The following is a 20,050-nucleotide window of genomic DNA, read 5'->3' as shown; positions in this document are numbered from 1 at the left end:
GAGGAGTTTCTCCTCATTTGTAAACACACCAACTCAAGAGCTTTTCACTCTTGTCTTTTTTTCGCCTCCTTTATTTCATTATAGAGTATTTTGTAAGAGAGTGAGTGTTGGAAAACACTTGTGTGAACCGTTTCTTTGGAGTGATCTTGTGAGGTTATTCTCTTGCGGTATTTGGGATTAATTAGAGTATTTACTCTAATTTTGTACTCTCTTTTGTACTCTTGTTGGTATAGTAAAATTGCTCTTCTCCGTTTGTGGACGTAGGTCACCTTGACCGAACCACGTTAAATTTGTGTCTTCTTTATTTTCTTCAATTGCCGTTATTATCAACTTGTATTGTCTTTGTTATTGTCATTATAACATTGTTTGACTAAATTCCGCACTATCCGATAACCCGATCCTAACAATTGTGGTTTGCTAAATCTTGTGGAAAGTTTGGTCCTTGAGATAACTTAGGCCTCTTCATTAATTAGAATGATTAGTATTATTTTTTTGGCACAATAGGAGTGAATCTTGTCTTGAACATCGATTGGCTCTACACACAAAGCAGATGTATGATTTAATTTTTGTTTCTGTTTTTAAAACAATTTAATAATCTTTTTACTCTTCCAAGCAAATTATTTAGCACAAGTACATATGTAGCCTTCTACTTCGAAGAAGCTGGGATAAGAGTTCAAAGGGAGTCTCTATGTGTTGGCACATGAATTCATTTTCTTCTCTCGATATACGTATAATAATGTTATATTTTGTTAAAAACTCCTTAACTATACATGTGTGCACCTAGCTGAAAGAGTCTTGTAGTACAATAATTATAGGATGTATCTTTATAAGTTAGGGGTTCAAATCTAAATTTGTAGCATGTCTAGTGTCCGAAGACAAAGCTTGGAGTAGTTCTCGTTGGATGTACTAAAATGTAAATCCACTAACCATATACCTGCATTGTCGTGTCTCTGTGTGTCAAATGGGACCTACTAGGCCATATTTGATTCTTTAGCAAAACGAGCTGAATCAAATGGGAATAATTTTTTCAACGGTCCGAGTGCCAGCTAATTATCGTTGAAATATCATGGATGGTGTTTAAGTTCCAGGGAGATGAGTTTATTATTACAGAGCGATAATCTAGAATTTATAGCTGACATGTTCGACTTTTAGGTTTCTTATCATGAATTCATTATTATTTAGAAATTATAGGTTAAAATTAAAAAAATTCTTAAATTAAAAATGCCGAAATCATTCTTGAATTATTATTTAGAATTTTTTGATATTTTAGTGACTTTTAACATATATACTTATATTCCATATCAAAAATGCCGAAATCATTGAACCATGCTACATCATCTGCTACTAGTAGTTTTAATTATATAAATTTTACGATGACAAAAGGAGATCAAGAATTTCAATGTGTTAGATTTAGGAATTTATAGTGAATTAACCAAATAAAAAAAGAAAAACTACTACTTTAAAACACAATAGACGACATGGTACAGATGAGTTTTTTGAAAGTTCTATTTACATAAAATGTAGGTCAGCAACTAGAGATAGATGAGAACAGATATCCCATCCGAAACCAAAAATGGAGCTTGTTCCAAAACAATTAAGTAAGCAGGCCATATATAACTGACATACAGTTAAGTTTCATCTCAGAATCTCTCCAGTTGATGCACAATGACCACTGCCACGAGACAGTGAAAATACAGTGTGGAACTTATTCCAGTTACTGAAAGTCTGCAAGGAGAGAAGCTCAGTGGCAGCTGATTCCCTATCATTTGTATTGGAAAGTTGATGATTCCAACTCCACACCTGGAAAGCATTTTTCAGATGCATGCAAAGACAATTCAGAAACCTTGTATTGGGGTCAAAAAAGGGTGGCTAGACGAGAGCTCAAGGCTTTGACCCTGATGAAACCAGTTGTCAACTTCACTTGTACCAAGGTTGTAGCCTATGAAGCAACCTCCATTTCATAGTCGCTCGGCAAACCACATTCAAGCCTGATTGCTGATATTAGCTCAGGAGATATCACCAGCTGATCCTTGTGCTCTCTGCTGTTTCTTGAATAACCGGTACCATTTCGATTAGAAGCACCACGCTGTCCTTCTGGTCCCCAGCCCCTATATAATATGACTTTGCTTGGTTCTTCGGAAACAAGAACAGCACCGGTAGCTTGCTGCAGATGTAAGTATCAAAAGCCAGGCTTTCAGTAAAATATGCATACTGCCAAATGAAATGAACAACTAAATAGCCTATTTACAAACCTCCAGCTTAAAAACCACCTCCCTAACTGAAGTCCCTTTTGCCCTTCCTTTGACATTCACAATAGCAAGAGGATACTTCTTAAAGTGTGCTTTGATCGCTTTGGCAACTCCAGTGACAATATTGCTCCTCCCTGATATAAAGTTGCAAAAGACGAAAAGGTGTAAGGTCAGGAATCGACAAGACTACATATCCAATAGAGAGATCATAACTATGAATTGCAGAAAATGCAGAATTCCTTGTCTCCTCCTCCTCCAACGTGAAAATTAAAACTTCCTGCCTCCAAGTTCACCATCAGGTCCATCATAAGTGAAACATTCTAACACCCCAAAACCCACATCCCATAACACTGAGGATTTGAGCAAATGCCGGCATCAGTGATTCTAAAGTTTAATTCTTGTTTTCAAAATGAGCAAATATACAACCGACTACACCACAGTAATAGAATACAGAGACAATTAAAGAGGTACTCATATTACCAACAGCAAGGACTGGTTGCTGCTTCATCTTGAGGGCTTGTTTTCTGAGAAGCAGCCTCTCTCTGTTGGAAAGATGTACTTTTTTTGGAGGCATCCCTTCGGACCTACTCCTGGTGGATCTAAGTTCTTGTTGAGGTTTGACGGAATCAACTTCAGACACCTCCTTTCTATTGTCAACTTCCCGAAGTTTATTGACACTTCTGGTCTCAGAAAAGTGGATCTTAACTTCTCCCTAAAATCAGTGAGAAAAGCACAAGGAAAAAATTACCGTTAACTTCATGAAGGAAAAAAAATAAAGCATAATAATTCCGAAGAGAAAACAAAGTTTACTCTGGAAGACTTAGAAACAGATTCACTGACTGCACTTCCGAATGCTTTTTCATCCACATTCACATTGAACATACTTTTCGACTCTTTGGTTGATGAAATAGATTGATGCTGAGGTTGAATTGTATCAGACATAGCCTCAGCCTTGCTTTCATATTGGAAAGAGGAATCACTTGGAAATTCTTGCTGAGAACTGTGGTCAGTTTCTGAGGAATCACTTGGTAATTCTTTCTGAGAGCTGTGGTCAGTGTCTTTTGCAGCACCCCCAAAATCCTGAATATAAAAGCTAAAATAAATTTTTCTTTCTATCAATATTCACACTGCAAAGGAATAAAAGGCGCGAAAAATGATAATATGGAGAACGTCCGGACTACATGCAGATGAAACATATAACTCTTGACTGACATCAAGTATATTCAACATATTCCTTGACCATCATAGCTTTGCTCTATGATATAGAAATTTATCTAAAACAGCTTGATTCTAGAAGGAATGCTATGTGTTACAATGATATTCCATGTGTTGCTAGGTAGCAGGAATACCTATAACATATAGAAAAGGTTAAGAACGTCAAATTCCTTAAACTACAAAGTTGGGTCATGAGGGCATCTTTGTTAACTATTATTAAGTATGACTAAAGAAGACAATGACACAGGATTCTACAACCAAGTTTTCATACATGGAGATAAGAATGTGGGTGGCTATGTGTCCACAAGTAATCTTAACCCCAGATTCATCCATCTCTTAAACTAGGTATTAACTACACATATGGGCCTAATAGATTGTGCGAAACAAAGAGAAGATGTCTACATATTGAAGGCAAGTTGTTTGTGCCTAAGGGGTATCTGAAAGATTATTGAAGGTGACACTTCTAGCTTCAGGTGACCTTTTACTGATTATTGTACCTTATTTTGGCTGATAAGGGATCTCACATGCAACAAGCATCAAAGATACGAGTAGCAAGTGGAAACACAACATGCTCCTTCAACATTAAGTAACAGAATATACTGTTATCATAATGCATTAATTTTTACCTCAGAAGTGCAAGGACTTGCTAAACTAGACTGATAATTAGTTCCTCCTGCAGCATTAGATGTTCCTGTCTCAGCTACCTGCAAACCAACTATATCTGGGGACTGAATATGAATCATCTCCTCACTTTTGGTCTGAATCAAGGCACATTTAGATATAATTAAGAATGAGCTTGTAAGTGGAAAATAAAAATAGAAGCAACTCCAATAAGGTAAGATAACACACCAACCGTGACTTCAAGGCCTCTATATTTTGTGCAAGCTTTAAGACATGCAATTTCAACGACTGCATCAGAAAACAAAGAAAAAGAAAGATTAGTGGAAGAGTTTTGGCAGAAACATCAGAAAGAAAGACAAGTAAAAAGAAGAGGAAAACCGAAATCTAGAGAAATAAGAAACCCTCACAAGGGTAGAGAGGCTGACAAACTGTCATACAAAATGGTTTATCCGCACTTCAACTGAAATATGCGTTACAGAAATATACTGATACTTTTTTGGTGTTTCCCTTTTTACATTTTTTGATTGCTAGAAGTACAGTGATAGTAATAGACCGAATCATTTCCAGAAACAAGTGCCAGCAAATTTAACTAGTTGAGAAAACAAGAATTAGAAACAGACACATAAAACACATGAAAGTTACCTTATCAAAATAACACATCAAAGTACCAAAACATAAGCTAATCCAGATATTGAGTTGTATAGTTGTCTGAGTTGGGTACGGGCTTCCAATGCTCAGATTCTTTCACACAGTACCAGAGCTAATCTTTGTAAGTCTATCATTGCATCCAAATCAGGTTACACGTACAGGAGGGTGTTTGAGTAATATGGTTGTCGCACTTGGGTTGTGCAAGAATTTATAAAAGTCTTGGCTACTCCACTCATAACCTTAAGGTTTTGGATTGGATGTTGGATTCTTTCACAGATAAACTTACCATGAACACTTCCTTTTTCACCAAAAACCCCATGTTTCTACTTCAAATTATAAACCATGCCAAAGTCAATTACTAAAATTAAGAGGTATTATATCTGGAATCTTCACCTTAACTACTAGAACATTACCTGACGTCGCTGAGCCTCTATAGAACGCTTCATTGCTTCTCTTTTACTTAGAAGAGTCTGAGGCCTCAAAGAAGCAGGCCTTTCATAGTTCTTTCCCCGGTACACAATGATTGCATAACCCTTGTTTACTCGCTCAACAGCAACTAGTATCCCCCCACTCTCTGCCTCCAACATCCTAGCTATTTGGTTTACCTCTTCAATGCCTTTCCTCCCGGTTATTACCTTTACCAACTCCCTATATTTCCAATGAAGGTGCATGTTCTCCACTGTTCCATCAAAGACTCCCCGCCTACCTGAGCATCAGCAGGGAAATGTATGAGTCAACTTCCACAAATATTTTGGCAAAAGATATAGGCTTGCTGTACAGAAGCACTCACCAAGAAGTAAGAAAGGCTTCATTCTCAAGCCAATCTTCCGCAACATGAATCTTTCTTCTTCGGTTATTCCCTCTTTATCCATATCAGGTTGCTGTGGCATCTCATCCTCCTCAAGCTCCACAAGGAGCTTCTCTGCCTTGGCTTTCTTTTCTATTGCCTGGCATGAAAATATAAAACATTCAAAAATAAATATCAGAATCTGCAAGAGAGCGGGTAGATGCAACCATAATGAACACATACAGTGGCTAATTTATCTGCAGTTCTCTTGATAGCTGCTTCCATGGAAGTCAGTTTTTTTTTTTCGTGGACACCTTTTTGGTCATTTTGGTTTGCATGTTCATCATCAGAAACACTTCTCGCTGTGGACTTTTTCCGTTCCTTAGTATTTGCCACTGATGAACTAAAACTACTCTTCTTTTCCTCTTCAACAACTTGCTTTCTCCGTTCTGCTATTGCTGAAGAGACTGCAGATGGCAAGAAGTCCTTTCCACGGTAGAAGACAATAAATTCCTTATCTCTAGAGAGCAAGGTTCCTCCAGTCAACCACTGCAAAGTTTACTTTTTTGTGAACCACAATAGGATAAGTTCTACAAAGTATAGTTTGCTTTCATAAGAGAGCCAAGTGTTGTATAATGAAAAAAAAAATATCATCAAAGGCTAAAATAAATTCACAAACCTTAAGCTCTTCCGCCATCAGTTCACTGTTAGTGTTCTGAACTCCTCTTTTAACGGCAACTTTTGCAATTTCACATTTCTCCCAAAGCTTCACAATTGCAGCAGCCAATCCTTGGAGTTTTCTGTTTCTGCCTGATAAAAATACACGAGCAAGTATAACAAGAGTTGTCTAGTAAAATAACAGTCTCGCAATCAGATACAGCGTACCTAATGCAAAATGGCAAGGCAAAGGTCGACCAAGTCTTTTCAGTGTTGTCATTTCATCATTTGTCAATTTAGGTTTTACTCCGTATGGAAGTAGACGGAAAGGTTTCTTGTACCCAGGGACTACAGCTGGCAGAAAATCTGCATCGATAGGCAATGGCTCACAACCCCACCAATCAGTAAAGCGAGGGCCAAGTCCTTCCAGTAGCTTGTCAGCTTCTTCAGTAAGTTCTGCCTCTCCAGGCAATTGAAATCGGACTCTGTCTGGAGAACCTACACCCTGGATTACGCGTGTAGGAGACTTTCTGTCCGATGCATCAGATTTTATGGCATCCATGTCAGATGAATTAGTCATATGCTCTTCCGTACCCGTGAACAAGTCAGGACTAGCATCTTGCCCGCTGTTACTCTCGGAGAAATAAGGATACTTGTAATCAGCTCCTCTATACAGAATTATATTACTTCCAGATCTCCAGATAACCAAACCTCCAGTTTTCCTCTAAGAATATTAAAATAAGCCAAAAGAAGGTTAAAAATTATAACAGCGGTATAATGCATATCTAAAGAACTTTACTAGTTATGAACTCTACCTTTGAAATGTAATACCGTTAAACAGCAAACTATTTTAATTCTTGATAAGTAAACTCATGCCATAGATAATATATCAGAGACATCTAAAGGAAAACTAAATATCATCTAGTTTGAATTACTGATAGCAAATAGTGCAAAGCAATGACCATAAGTATACAAGGATCAATCAACCATCAGCATAAAGTTAAGGCGTTAATATCGGCATTCGATAAAATCGTTAAAATGGTGTAATTTCCCCCAATTCCGGTTAACATCAAAAACTCAAAATGGAGAATACGTCTCGAGGAAACAGTTATGGAGAACATTCTTCTAATATTTATGTCCTTTCATGCACATTTAATTCATTTCCTTTCTTTAGCTGTTTAATTGCATTTGTAACCAGGGATGGATGTAGAGTGTAAGTTATGGATTAATCTGAGCCCAGTAGCTTTGGCTGGGACCTTGCATATGTATTAGAAAATTCACTAAATATGTACAAATAATTGCTTTCCAACCCAGTAAATCAAATGATCCCGAACTCGAACCCATAAAGTTTAGATTCTAGTTCAACGTCATTTAAAAAAAAAAAACATGATAAATGAGAATTGGGGAGTAACTGTTAACCTCTAATAACTCATGAGTCCTCTTCATATTCAACCTACACAGGTCCTCACAGGTAATCTTAACGAGCTCGATACGCCTCCATCTTTCATGAATACCATTCACAATCCCCTCAGTAATCCCAGCTTTACCTATCTTCAATTTTTTCCTTAACCCAATCCCAAGTGTCCTCAGCCTCCTCAACTCTTCAGCTGGCAAAGTCAGTTCAGCTAAGCTAGGCGCTCTCTCTTTCTTATTATCCTTATTCTTCAGCCTTTCTTTCTCCTTCTCCTTTAAAAAATTACTCCTCAGTTCATGAAACTTCTGTATACTGTTCCCTAAACCGGGATGTGGTACCGGGTTTTCGGGCGTGCTCCAACTGACGTCAAGCGTGTGACCCACACGATACTTGGGTAATTGGTTAGGCAAAGGAACAAAAATTTGGCCAGGTGAGGAAGAATTGGGATTTGGGCTTAAAGAATTTTCTTCTAGGGTTGTTTCTTGGTTTTTGGGGTTTTCGGTTATATAGCCGAGGCTGCGGAGTTTGTTGGCGATTCTTTGAATGGCGGATTCAGGTAAAGGTGAAGTATTATTAGGGGAAGTGGCGAAAACGGGAATGGAAGAACGGGAAAAGAAGGGCTTTAGGGAAAGAGGGTGTGTGGTGGAGAAAAAAGGAAGGGAAGGGGAGGGGTAAAGGAGGGTTTTGGGAGGGTTTAAGGGATGGAAGTTGCAGAGAGGAAGCAACATTGGTGTGGAGAAGACAGTGGCAACTGACGCTATCCTTACTCCTTACATGAGATCAAATGTGGGAATTTTAGTAGGCGTTTGGACATAAATATTGTACTTTTTTAAAAAAAAATATTTTTGAAGCTAAGTTGAAAAATAGTATTTAAAATATGAAATTATGTTTGTATAATATTTTACTTTAAAAAATATTATAGTTTTGTGAGTGAAAAAAAAAATTAAAAAAAATCTCATTTTCGAAAAATTTCCAAAATCTTGCAAAATTTAATGTACAAACACTTTTTTTTTTTTTAAAGTTCGAAAAAAAGGAAAACAATTTAATGGACAAACGGGTCCTAAGATGTTTGCCTCTGCTATTTTTTGGGGAGTGAATTAGTTGCAACTAGTAGGATTAAAATTGTAGTTAGTGACTTTACCAGTTGTCGCGGGGATAATTTCTGTCCGCCAAAAATCTGCCTGAGGTTCACCTCCGTGGGGCAGTCAAGCCTAGCACTTGACTTTAACCTTCCAACAATTAGAATTATTTTAGTACATTTGGGACTTAGAATGAATTTAGGCAGCAAAGAAAATAAAAGGCACATACAAATTTACAGAAATTTCTTTCCAAACATGCATTAATATGTGAATACAAGAACATAACAAAGCTAACCCTATGGCCAATAACAAAGAACACCCTAGTTCGTGCCCCAAAATGATTTTTCACTCTTAGGAATACACTTAGACCTTTTTTTGCTAATAATTTTTCCGCAAGACGAAGTTCTTTCGATAAAGGCAAGGGATTGCCCAAAACTTGAGCATCTCACTACTTTGTTTGTTGATGAAAAGGGTGAATATGAGCCAAATGAGGAAGAGTATGAGAATGCATATCTAGGGCCTATGGTGGTGCTGAAAAATGCTGAAAATACTTCATCGAGGACGATGAATTCTTCGGGTGGGTGGTTTGTTAGCCCCTTGACAAGGTCCCTCGGCAGATGTGGTGAAATTATTGATCGCTTATGTGTTATCTAGAAATTGCTCATGTATTATTATGATCGCCTAAGTGTTATCGGGTTGATCGCTTATTAGTTATTACCAAGATCATTTTTTTATAAAGTGAGAGATCTTGCTGAAACAATATATCGCCTATGTGTTATCATGAAGTCTCTATATATGATCGCCTAAGTGATCTCCAGTTGATTGCCCATTAGTTATTAGCAAGATCGTTTTATTATAAAGTTAGAGATCCTAGTGAAATTATAAATCGCCTATGTGTTACTGAAAACAGCACATGTATTATCATCGCCTAAGTGATCTCCGGTTGATCGATTATTGGTTACGAGTATAATTACTTTTTTATAAAGTTGGGAATCCTGGTGGAATCATAGATCGTCCATCTGTTATCTAGAAATTATTCATCTATTATTTATGATCGCCTAAGTGATGTTCGATTGATCGCGTATTAGTTATTACCATTCGCGTATGTGTTATCTAGAAATCGCAGATGTATTATTTATGATCACCTAAGTGATTTTCGATTGATTTCTTATTAGTTATTACCGTGATCATTTTGTTATAAAGTAGTAAATTCTGACATTATGGATCGCCTACATGTTAGCTAATAATCACTCATCTATTATTATAGTCGCCTAAGTGATCTCCGGTTAATCGCTTATTAGTTATTACCATGATCGATTTTTATAAAGTGGGAGATCCTGATAAAATTATCGCCTATGTGTTATCTAGAAATCTCCCATATATTATTTATGATCGCTTAAGTGATCTCCGGTTGATCGCTTATAAGTTATTACGAGGATCATTCTTTATAAAGTGGAAGATCCCGATAAAATCACATCATAGATAGTATACTATCTTGAAACTACATATGTATTATTTATGATCTCGAACGAATAAATGGGCAATATATCATTATAAAAATTAGGCAATTTAAGATCGCCTTTCGTATAACATAGGCGACTATATCCATTCTTATGTGATTTGTGAAATAAATCTTAGGCTATTCAACTTCATAGTATAAAAATCAAAAGAACTTCATTGTTAACAACATAAAATAATCTAAGTAGGCGTTTTCTTATATATAATTGGCGCTTTCAGATATAACATTGGCAATTATGTTCATCTTAAAAGTAATCTTATTATTTCGTTTATTTTAATAATTTGAAACATTCACTTATTTATAACTTAGTTAAAACTATAGATTACAAAAACAACAGCAAAAATTATTCACGAACATTGTATTCCAAAAAAAAAAAAAAAACATAAAATGGCTTAACATTATATACTATATAGTTAGATCAACTCCAAACTACATACATGGATAACTTTATTGTTTCTACTTCACAAATTTCAAATTATTTAACAAACTTAATTTTATAAAGTTCTCTTCCTCTGCGCCAATATTTGGAGAGTTGTGGAATAGTAAAATGTTTATCTTCTAGGACCCTTAATGGGATATAAAGTAGAGACCTAAAGTTACTCATTGACTTGAGATCAAACAAGCCATTCATAGAACATACTAATAACATGTAATGACGGGGATGATCATGAAGAGAGCGTCTTTCACAAAAAAATGGATATTGCACTAATTCGTTTGGTACGAGAGATAAGAGATAATTAATTCCGGGATTAAATTTGAGATAAATTTATTTCACGTTTAGTTGAGATAAAATCGTAGTATAACTAATTCCAGGATTAGTTATCCCGGAATTGTAGTATTTTTTTATCCCATGGGAGGGTGATAACTAATTCCGAGATAATTAATCATGGGATAACTTGTTTTCCAACCAAACGACCACTAAGAGTCAAGAAAAGACCTACAAAGGCCAAGCTTGTTTCACAACTCTAACCAGAGTTTGCAGGCTGAGAAACGACAAACTACATCTCAAGCAGATGATTGATGCTTTATTATGTTGCAAGTTGCAACAATCAGTTGCAGCTATATCAGTTAAAAGGATGCTGCATCCCATTATTCGGCATTAGAACCTTCATAATTTACAAGTCAGAATAACAATGAATGTTGAAGAAGCCACACATTTTGCCCAGGGTATGTATGAATGAATGATAATGAGCTTAACAAGTATCTCCTATTTACAACTGTTTCTTTTTCTCTTATATAAACCATTGTGAAAGCTTCAGTTGCAAAGAACATGTCTGCAGATTGTATATGTAAAGGGCATTCATGCAATGGCCGCGCGACTATCCCTGTGTATGGATCATGTAAATAAGGAATGACATCAACACTGAGACAAACGGCAAATAAAGTTTTTTTTATTTTATTCATTTTAGTGAGAAAATACAGTATCTGACTTTTTCTTTAGCAACCTTTTTACTGCTCTAAACTCACATTTTAGCCTGCAAATACTGATCCACAGTAAGAGGTTTGGGACCGCCAAACCAGTTGATCATAAATATCTCCTCAATCTCCAATTTGAAGATCTGGAAATTGTGACCCTTGGGCCAACCTGCCATTAATTCAAAATAGTGACCCATGAGAAGTTCCATTAACAAAATAAAGCACAGGTGGGTGATGGTAGTACTTCAGAATGGCAGCTCAAGTCTAGAAGATGACATGTACCTTTCATCTCAGGGTGTTTTGTGAATAAAGCAGTTTGAGCAAAGGTAGTTTCCTTTGGATCTCCATTAAGCAATTTCAACTAAATCAACACAAAGATAAAGTATCATAATGCTAGCAAGAATGTGGATGATATTTTGACAGTTCAGGAAAAAGAAACTACAAAAGAAACAAGCAATTTTTAGCATTCAAGCCTTAAGTTTGAATATCGGCAGCTTGTTCATATGCTTATCAAGTGAATCCATCCACACCATAATTGCTTCAATTTAGCAGAACATAGAACGATAGCAACCATAGTGAAAATGTATTCTCCAATTATACATGTTATGACATTTTCAAGTATTGATTAGCAATCAGATCAAATACTATTCTTTTACTTTCCTCTTTTCCATATTGGTGCCAACCAACTACAGTGCCAAAATACAAAATTTGAGTGCAAATGATTACCAAGTATCACCAGTTAGTGGAAAGTTCAAATTAGCAGTCTGTTTCAGAATTAAATGTGTTCAGCAATGTGCAAGTATACTTTCAAAATTCCTGGAGCAAACATAACATTGAGATTTCGGGAGGACTCAATTTAAACAAAAATGCCAAATACCTGGCAAAAGTTGCCACCACAACTTCAGTCTAACATAAAGTTCAACAATTTGTAACTGTCTAGCTGATAATTGGTCGCGTAAGAGGATATTCATGTAGTAGCACCCACAAATGCACGGATTAATTCTTACCGCTAAAGGGTATAGCAATGGAATGTAGAGCTAAGGGAAAACTAAGCGGATGCGCTGAACTTTGGAGTGAAGAAAATGGACTGAAAGAGTGGGATACAGAATATTCATGACTCTTGTTTAAAAGAGAGGAATTGTTAGTGCAACTACCTTTCCTATGAGGGTAATTTTGGCGCAAGATGGATTCTCAGGATCTGTCTTGCCACAAGTTCCAATGGCATACTCACTGATTGTAAGTGATGATCTCTGGTCTTTTAATGCATTTCTAGCAGTGGGATCAAGTGTCGTTAAGTAGAAGTACGGTATGCCACGACCTTTGTCTGGTAATCCATCACTAAATGAGACAACGTTCCTGCACAACACAATGTACTTCAAGAGATTCAAGACTAGCAGCAGAACAAGATTGAATAGCATCAAATCCATAAAAGATTTGAAGTAAGCCACATTCAACAAATCCACCATCTCTAGTCCTAAAGTTTTGCAGGGTTCACGAAACATAAAGTTCTATGATGAGAGCTTCTACAGATCTCAAAGACCAAATCCCTTCAAAATTGAACGAAGAACTATATGCTTAATCAAGATAATCACCATTCAAATTTTTTTTATGTAGATCTTTCCTTTTCCTAAAATGATACTATTTGATTTATGCTTGTGCAATATTTTAGAACACGATAAAAGAAATATTGTAAGTTATATGCTAAGAGTAATCATGAAACAAATACATTTCTAATACAAAATAAAATGACGAAGATCCTCTTGACCCCTCCCATATGAAGTATGAACACAAAATAAAAGACATCCAGGACCATTTTTTCCCCTTTTTTGTAGTGGTATGAGGATTCTGAAAATGAAGAAATACATGACTGCAGAAAAACTTTTAAAATATTCTAATTTTAGAATTTAAGGCTGTAAGATAATTAAAATCTATACATAAGCAGAACTTAAATGTGCAAGAAACAAAACAAAGAGCTTCCCAAACAATGTCCTATCCAGAGATGTGGTCTTAACATACCCGAACGGTGCTCCTCCCATATCACTTGCTATAGTACTGCAAAAGAAAGGTCATCAAATCAGCTTTCAGTTGAAACTACTAGAGCTCTTTGTTTAGCAATCTATTAGTATCATTCATTTTCCATTCTTAACACTAAACTTATAGCCAATCAGTTGACTTTAGCTGCCACAAATGACAGCATAGCCAACAACCCAGAAATAATTCAGATTTTAACATGTTAAAATCGACAGGGGGGGGGGGGGAAGAAAATGAAACTGCATGCCTGCATCTGATCAAAGCAGATAATCAACAATCAATCAACAACTCCAGATCCCAAACTAGTTGGGTTTGGCTAAGAATAACAGACCAAAGTACAAGATTAGATTTTTCAGACAAAAAGATACCAATTCGATAATTTCACGCAATTAAGTAAAAATACCAAAGCTATGATCAACGGGACATAGGAATAAAAACTTACTTGAGGACACCCCAAGAACTCTGAGAAACGAGCCAACGAGCAAAGAGGGCAGCATCATCTGGTTTGGGTCTGGTCAGTGACAGTATAAGAGGGCGCCCACTAACAGATTCTTGGGATAAAGCCAAGAAAAACACCAAAGGAAGTAAAAATGAAGCTGCCTTGTTGATATTCATGCTGTTTACTGTATTAAAGACGAGAGTGAAGGAAATGTAAGAGTATTGCAATTTATGGATGAGAGAGTTTGTGGTATTTATATAGTTGCCTAGTACAAATTACAAAATAAGAATTACTCTAGATTTTATGGATTTTGCAATTTTGACTGATAATAGAAGAAGTCAAAAAGCCAAATGGAAAGTGTTTGGTCAAAAACTATAACTTTTGATTAAACTATTAAATTTATGTAACAAGGGGTTAAATCTAATTAAATATAATAACTCTAGACACTAATATTGAAAACGTACATTAGATGAGACAGATCCCGTGAATGGTTGATGGCAATAAGTGCAAAAAATTCTTAAAGCCTGAACATTAATGGAGATATAACTAACAATAAATGACATTTAGATAAATAAGGAGAAAGATTAACCCAATAATGAGTGGGTTGAACGAATATTTCTCCTGACAATGATGAATGATAGATAGGTCTAAGATTCGTATGAACAATCCTCGGATCTGGTGGAAAGGTGGGAATAATATGAACAAGAATCTTTATCAAAAGGTAGTCTTTGTATTTTTGCCATAGAGAAAGTCTTCTTCTCAAAAGTGTTCTTATCAAAATCAATATTACATGCCCATATCATTGTCTCTTCCTTCTATATATATATGGGGTCTTTTTCCTAGGAAACCCTAATAGTATAAATGCAGGGAATATCCACTAGAATATTTTCTTTTAGTATCATATCCTAACAAATTAGCCGTTATAAGTCTTATCATCAATAGTCAATCTCTACCTCGACCCTTGTTGATATCTCGACTGCGATCCCTGTCAACATCTCGATTACGGCTCATGTCGGCACCTCGGCCAATGACTTCGTTGCATCTTGGGCGAGCTCGACCCACTCTTTCTTTAATGTCATATTACGCTAAATATCCTACGGACGGATTTTGGCTTATACAGTTAGTCCTTCCGCTTATTAAGGCCGAGCCCGGGCAACCTTGATGAGCGGACTCTTTTATCGTAATTGACAAAATTAGGCAAGCAATTCGGATAGTGGCACTTTAGACAAGGTGCAAACATGACTTTTCGTGAGCTGGAACCTTTAGAGATGCATTGTTTCAGAATGACGTTATGACATCATGTGTCATTATGACACATTTTTTCGATGCTTTGCGTCGTTTCCCGCGTCTCTACCGTTTCGATACTTGCGCTAGGTAATGATGGCCTAATTTCTCGGTTTTGGTGCTTGAACTCTTATATATAGGGATCTGAGGCCATTTGTGTTTGTTTTGCACACTCCTAATATCGAATCCCCTGCTATTCTTTATTCATTCTCCATATTGAACCCTAGTCTCTTTTTTACTTCGTCATTGTGTATCCACTCCCCCGATTCCAGCGATTTCAGTTTCTTCCAACTCTTTTGTGCTTAAAACATCATTTCTCAAGAAAATGGTTAACGCACCCTCTAGTTCCGGCATGGCGGCTAACCCTACCTCTTGGCGGTACGTATGCCTCCTCACGGCGACGGTATTTCTGTTGCCCTTGAGGATGATAGGTTTCCTATGGTGGAGAAAATAATTCCTTGCAGTGAAAAGACTAGGTCTGATTTTTCGAAGTTACCTGAAGACGATCCTGAGGCCTCGAAGTCGACGATAACCAAGGTCAACCTCGCTGAGTTTAGGGAAAAGTTCAAAATTTCGTCTCACATCGATCTGATTCCGGCGGGGCGCGACGTGGTACAGGTACACCTCCCAAGATATTATGCATTATACGCGTATCCGTTCTATATGGGCTATTCCTTTCCTCTTCTCCCATTGGCGGAGCAATTTTGCCATTACTACGGTGTCTGCCCGGCCCAACTTTCCCCTTTCATCTACAAGCTTATCCGTATGTTGACGAAATATGCAGAGTTGGCTGGCCGTGGGGTCTCACTTCGCCACCTGATGCACCTTTTCGCCCCTAGTTTCTATAGGGAGACGATGTTGCACCTTCGCCACCGAGGAAGTAAAAGTTGGGTAGTAAAGATGGACGATAAGGCAAATCGTCAGTTCTGGCTCAACTACTTCTTCGTCAAGATCGAGGACGTGATGGTCAACACGAGCGGATTCCCTGAATCTTGGAATTACGTCTGTAAGTATCTTTTTGCCAAGCATTTGTTTTGCATGTTTCAGTCGTAGTCTAACATTCTATCCCTTCTACGTGCAACCGAGACTTCGCCTCCTCCTTTGGTCGGGAACATCCATGACTGGGTCAGTTAGGTTTTGCCTCACACAGTGGGATTCGTGAATGGTCGGCTTTTATCAAGAAATTCGGGCTTGCGCTTTCAGTGACCGGTGAGTCCGTCTATATGTAATTATCTATACATTTATTGTCTTCTATCCATACTGTTTTGACCTCATGGTCGCTCGCTCGCTATGGTTTTGTACAGTAAGTGACAGCCTTATAATTTTTCTTTTTCAGCCCGAGGATCTTCGAGAAGGCGAGGGCCCTGATCTCGTCCAAGTCACACCTATATTCGGGGTTATGAAACGGTCGATTACAATAGTAATACCCAACAAGGAGTCGGGATCGAATCCACAATGAGTTGAGATGAGATTAGTGGTATATATTTGGATAAAGCACGTGAAGTATCTTGGTTGCACTTCCATAAATATGTTTTTATTTTTACTTCTAAAATTACGTTAAGGATTACAATTCTAAAGATATAAAATTAGAGAATATTGTTTTTGGATGGTTTTCAAATATATAAAAAGTCCTAAAGGTATGACCTCCACCTAGGTGTTTGCCTAACGGGTTGTAAACTTTAAAGCTTGTTTTGTTGGTCGGGGTTTATTATAATAATCAACACTTAAATACCCACTCAATATCTCTCGGTAAGAGAGTGATTTTGCCCAATTTAGCTTTCTCAAGTTCAAATGGGTATTGAATAAAATAATTGATAAAATGCTCAAGTCGGGTTTTACTATCTCTAGGTTCAACCCTTTGATTGGGACTATTAATCTCTTGATTTTATCCCAAATTCTTGTTAGCCAAGTTTTTCTAAACTAAGTCTCTCTTTCTCAAGTAGAGACCAAGTTAAATAGGCATAAACTAATGTTTGAAACCATTAATTCTATAATTAAAGGCAATAACAAGGCTAAATAATAAACAACCAACCATAAACAAGCCATAAATCAAATACCTATTAGGTTCACACACTAGGGTTGGGTCACAACTCTAGCTAAAAATCTAGCTACTCATAATGGGTATAGAGGAAAATAGAGAAGAAAAGATGATAAAACTCATATTGCAAGATTAAAAGATAAAAATCCAATGTTAAATCACCAAAGTAAGCTAAAGCTGCTTAAAGGGGTAAAGAAAAACGGCTACAGGACTTTCAATATTCAAAACTTGACCTAATTTCGTGAAAGTAGTCTATTTATACAAAGCTAAAATTTTTGGATAAAATTGCCCTTTCAGAGGTTTTGCGGCCGCACAATTATATATGTGGTCCGCAATTCTCTTCATATCTTGACAGGAGTTGACTCTGTGGCCGCACAATTCTGGATTGCGGCCGCATCTCTCATGTTCTGCGGTCCGCACAATTCTGGGTGCGGCCGCACTGGGCTCTTCTGCGGACCACACATTTCATGAGTGTGGTCGCATAGCTGTTTCTGCGGCCGCACAATTATTGTGCGGTCCGCATTTCTTCTTAATCTTGAAATGAAACTTTCTGAATTTTGGCTCTTACGTAGCTTTTGCGGCTGCACAATAATTGTGCGGTCCGTACTTTGCACTAGGGCTCTGCTGATTTTCCTTCATATTCTGCGGTCGCAGATAGAAATCTGCGGTCCACACTTGAGCTTATATGCCTGATTTTTTCCTTGTTCAGATCACTCCTCCTTGAGTTGGATTTCATCGTAGTGGCTCATTTTCCAATATTCCTGCAGGTAAGCATATTTCATCAGTTTTCGGGAATACAATTAGACACTTTTGGACTAAAACAAAAGCTAAAAGGCACTAATAAGTAGTCAAAATTCCCACTCATCAAGCCCTTGCTCCAGCGTTCCGCAAAAGGAAAGCAACTTCTGTTCCTTCCGTCGTGGTAAGGTCCGCTCGGTCGTCGACTACGCTTGCAGCAGGACTCTCGACTTCTCCTCTACATCATCTAATAGACGAGGACGATGAGGAGGAATCGTCTCCAAATGGTGACAAATTGCTTCCCCGTAAGAGGCGATCTGTAGATGTCGGCGAAAGAGTTATCTGTGCGGGGAGTTTGGTGATAGAGGATTTCGTCGTCGGAGAAATGGCGACCATAGAACTTGGATATGACACCGAGTTACTGCCCACGATTCTGCCGTCGTCGGGGGGCGAGGGGGTACGTCTCCTCCTGAGACCGTGATGGATTTTGAAGGGCCGTCGGCGAGAGTCCCTGACATCTTACAGCAAGATGAGCCATCAGCCTCGCTACCAGCCGATGATCCTTCACTACCAGCCGATGATCCTTCTTCCGGGGTTGACACAAAAGGGAAAAGTGTAGCCGAAGAAGGTTACGAGACGGGCTCCGATATGGATTCCGCGGAAGTGAGGATGATGGGGGAAGGACTTACCCGACTTGAGGTGAGATTGGAGGGGACCACGCGGACTATTGCGATCCCCTTGGTCCGAGATTTGTTGGTTGATACGGAGGACGTGGTCCCTTCCCTTGGCCCCCTTTGTTCCGATGTGGAGGGTAAAACCCTTGAGAAGCTAAAGGATGCCACTTTGTCGAGGAGTATAATCGGCCTCGGCGCCTCGCTCTTAGGGTAATTCTTTTAATCTTTCTCCATTTTTTTACGTTGAGCTCAAAGTTTCGTTCTTACTCCTCGTTTTCTATCTTTCTTTTCGACCGTGATTTAGGAGATCAAGAGTGCCCGACGAGAGGAGAGTGGTAAGGCCATTTTCTAGAAGATGGAGCGGAAATATCATGAATACTGTGATAAGCATCGCAAGATCTGCATGCAGTTCGGTGGGAGCGACACTTTTCAGGCTCTCCGAGGTGAACTGAAGGAGAAGAATTATGAATTAATGAGAGTCATTGGAAAATGCATCGTTCTCGAGGGGGCGTAGAGGAAAAAAGAAGAGGAGTTCGAGGTGAGCAGGGGGGTCGAGGCCCAATGTGCCGACCTTCAAGCCCAAATGGTCTCATTGCGCGCCGAGCTCGAGGAGTGTCAACTCAAAGTGGTCGCTTTGAGTGGCGAGGTCGCTAAGAAGACAGTGGGTTTAGAGAAAGCGGAGTTGGCCTAGCTATCGGGTGCGAGGAGAATAGAGGCTTTAGAGATCATGATCTGCATTCTCCGTTCTAAGCGGGAGGGTGCTTTGGAGACGGCCAGGATCAGAGAAGGGCGACTTGATGAGCGGATATGGGAGCTGGAAAAAGAGGCTTCGGGCCTTAGTGATCGAGTTGCTGCTCGCGAGGCCGAAAAGTTGCAGTTATTGGCTTAGCCATCCTCTTCCCGCGCTTCTACTTTTCCTGATGTTTCGCGGGATTTGTACGAGGAATGGATTCACGTCGAGGCTCAGCTGGATATATTCAGGGACCTGATAGGGTCGGGGACTGTTTCAGAAGCCGACTTCGAGGATGCTTGTGCCAAGGTACGTAAAGCTCGGTTTGCTTGTGTTTATGACCCCGCTACACCGAAAGCCGGTGATGATGAGGGAGCGGGCATAGATCGAATTAAACAGGATGCCTGGTACGAGGATGAGTATCCCATTGGCGATGGCAAAAAGGTAAGTGGAGATGGCATGGGTGATCAAGCTGGTGGTGTTTTTAGGCCGGACGGTGTTTTGTTGTTTT

At 38.3% G+C, this 20,050-nt stretch overlaps 2 protein-coding genes across 2 annotated transcripts; both read right to left on the bottom strand.

The window, feature by feature from the left end:
- Window positions 1-1,437: 1,437 nt before the first annotated feature.
- Window positions 1,438-8,376, bottom strand: LOC104107728 (CRM-domain containing factor CFM2, chloroplastic). Its single transcript, XM_009616635.4, has 12 exons — window positions 7,597-8,376; window positions 6,406-6,901; window positions 6,200-6,330; window positions 5,764-6,069; window positions 5,524-5,680; window positions 5,147-5,439; window positions 4,314-4,373; window positions 4,091-4,222; window positions 3,060-3,329; window positions 2,730-2,961; window positions 2,253-2,383; window positions 1,438-2,164 (listed from the first exon to the last, which is right to left on the bottom strand). The coding sequence occupies exons 1-12, from the start codon at window positions 8,317-8,319 to the stop codon at window positions 1,940-1,942; spliced, it is 3,156 nt and encodes a 1,051-aa protein (XP_009614930.1). The 5' UTR covers window positions 8,320-8,376; the 3' UTR covers window positions 1,438-1,939.
- Window positions 8,377-11,194: 2,818 nt separating this feature from the next.
- Window positions 11,195-14,314, bottom strand: LOC104107804 (uncharacterized). Its single transcript, XM_009616738.4, has 6 exons — window positions 14,079-14,314; window positions 13,622-13,657; window positions 12,760-12,961; window positions 11,888-11,966; window positions 11,657-11,774; window positions 11,195-11,514 (listed from the first exon to the last, which is right to left on the bottom strand). Exons 1-6 carry the CDS (start codon window positions 14,249-14,251, stop codon window positions 11,490-11,492), a joined length of 633 nt encoding a protein of 210 aa, XP_009615033.1. The 5' UTR covers window positions 14,252-14,314; the 3' UTR covers window positions 11,195-11,489.
- Window positions 14,315-20,050: the final 5,736 nt, after the last annotated feature.

This window comes from Nicotiana tomentosiformis, chromosome 2, assembly GCF_000390325.3.
Source record: "Nicotiana tomentosiformis chromosome 2, ASM39032v3, whole genome shotgun sequence".
NCBI lineage: Eukaryota > Viridiplantae > Streptophyta > Magnoliopsida > Solanales > Solanaceae > Nicotiana > Nicotiana tomentosiformis.
Note: the sequence above shows the minus strand (reverse complement) of the source record. Positions and strands in the feature narration are given on the sequence as shown.

What these genes read in the sequence shown, in the direction of transcription:
- LOC104107804 (XM_009616738.4), bottom strand. Translation starts at nt 14,251, where the DNA reads ATGAATATCAACAAGGCAGCTTCATTTTTACTTCCTTTGGTGTTTTTC. An exon ending in AGTTCTTGGGGTGTCCTCAA is followed by an intron (nt 13,658 to 14,078) that starts GTAAGTTTTTAT and finishes TTTCTTTTGCAG; the next exon opens with TACTATAGCAAGTGATATGG. An exon ending in AAATTACCCTCATAGGAAAG is followed by an intron (nt 11,967 to 12,759) that starts GTAGTTGCACTA and finishes GTGTTGATTTAG; the next exon opens with TTGAAATTGCTTAATGGAGA.
- LOC104107728 (XM_009616635.4), bottom strand. Translation starts at nt 8,319, where the DNA reads ATGTTGCTTCCTCTCTGCAACTTCCATCCCTTAAACCCTCCCAAAACC. An exon ending in GCCTTGCCATTTTGCATTAG is followed by an intron (nt 6,331 to 6,405) that starts GTACGCTGTATC and finishes TATTTTTATCAG; the next exon opens with GCAGAAACAGAAAACTCCAA. An exon ending in TAGAGGCTCAGCGACGTCAG is followed by an intron (nt 4,374 to 5,146) that starts GTAATGTTCTAG and finishes TTTCTGATGCAG; the next exon opens with TCGTTGAAATTGCATGTCTT.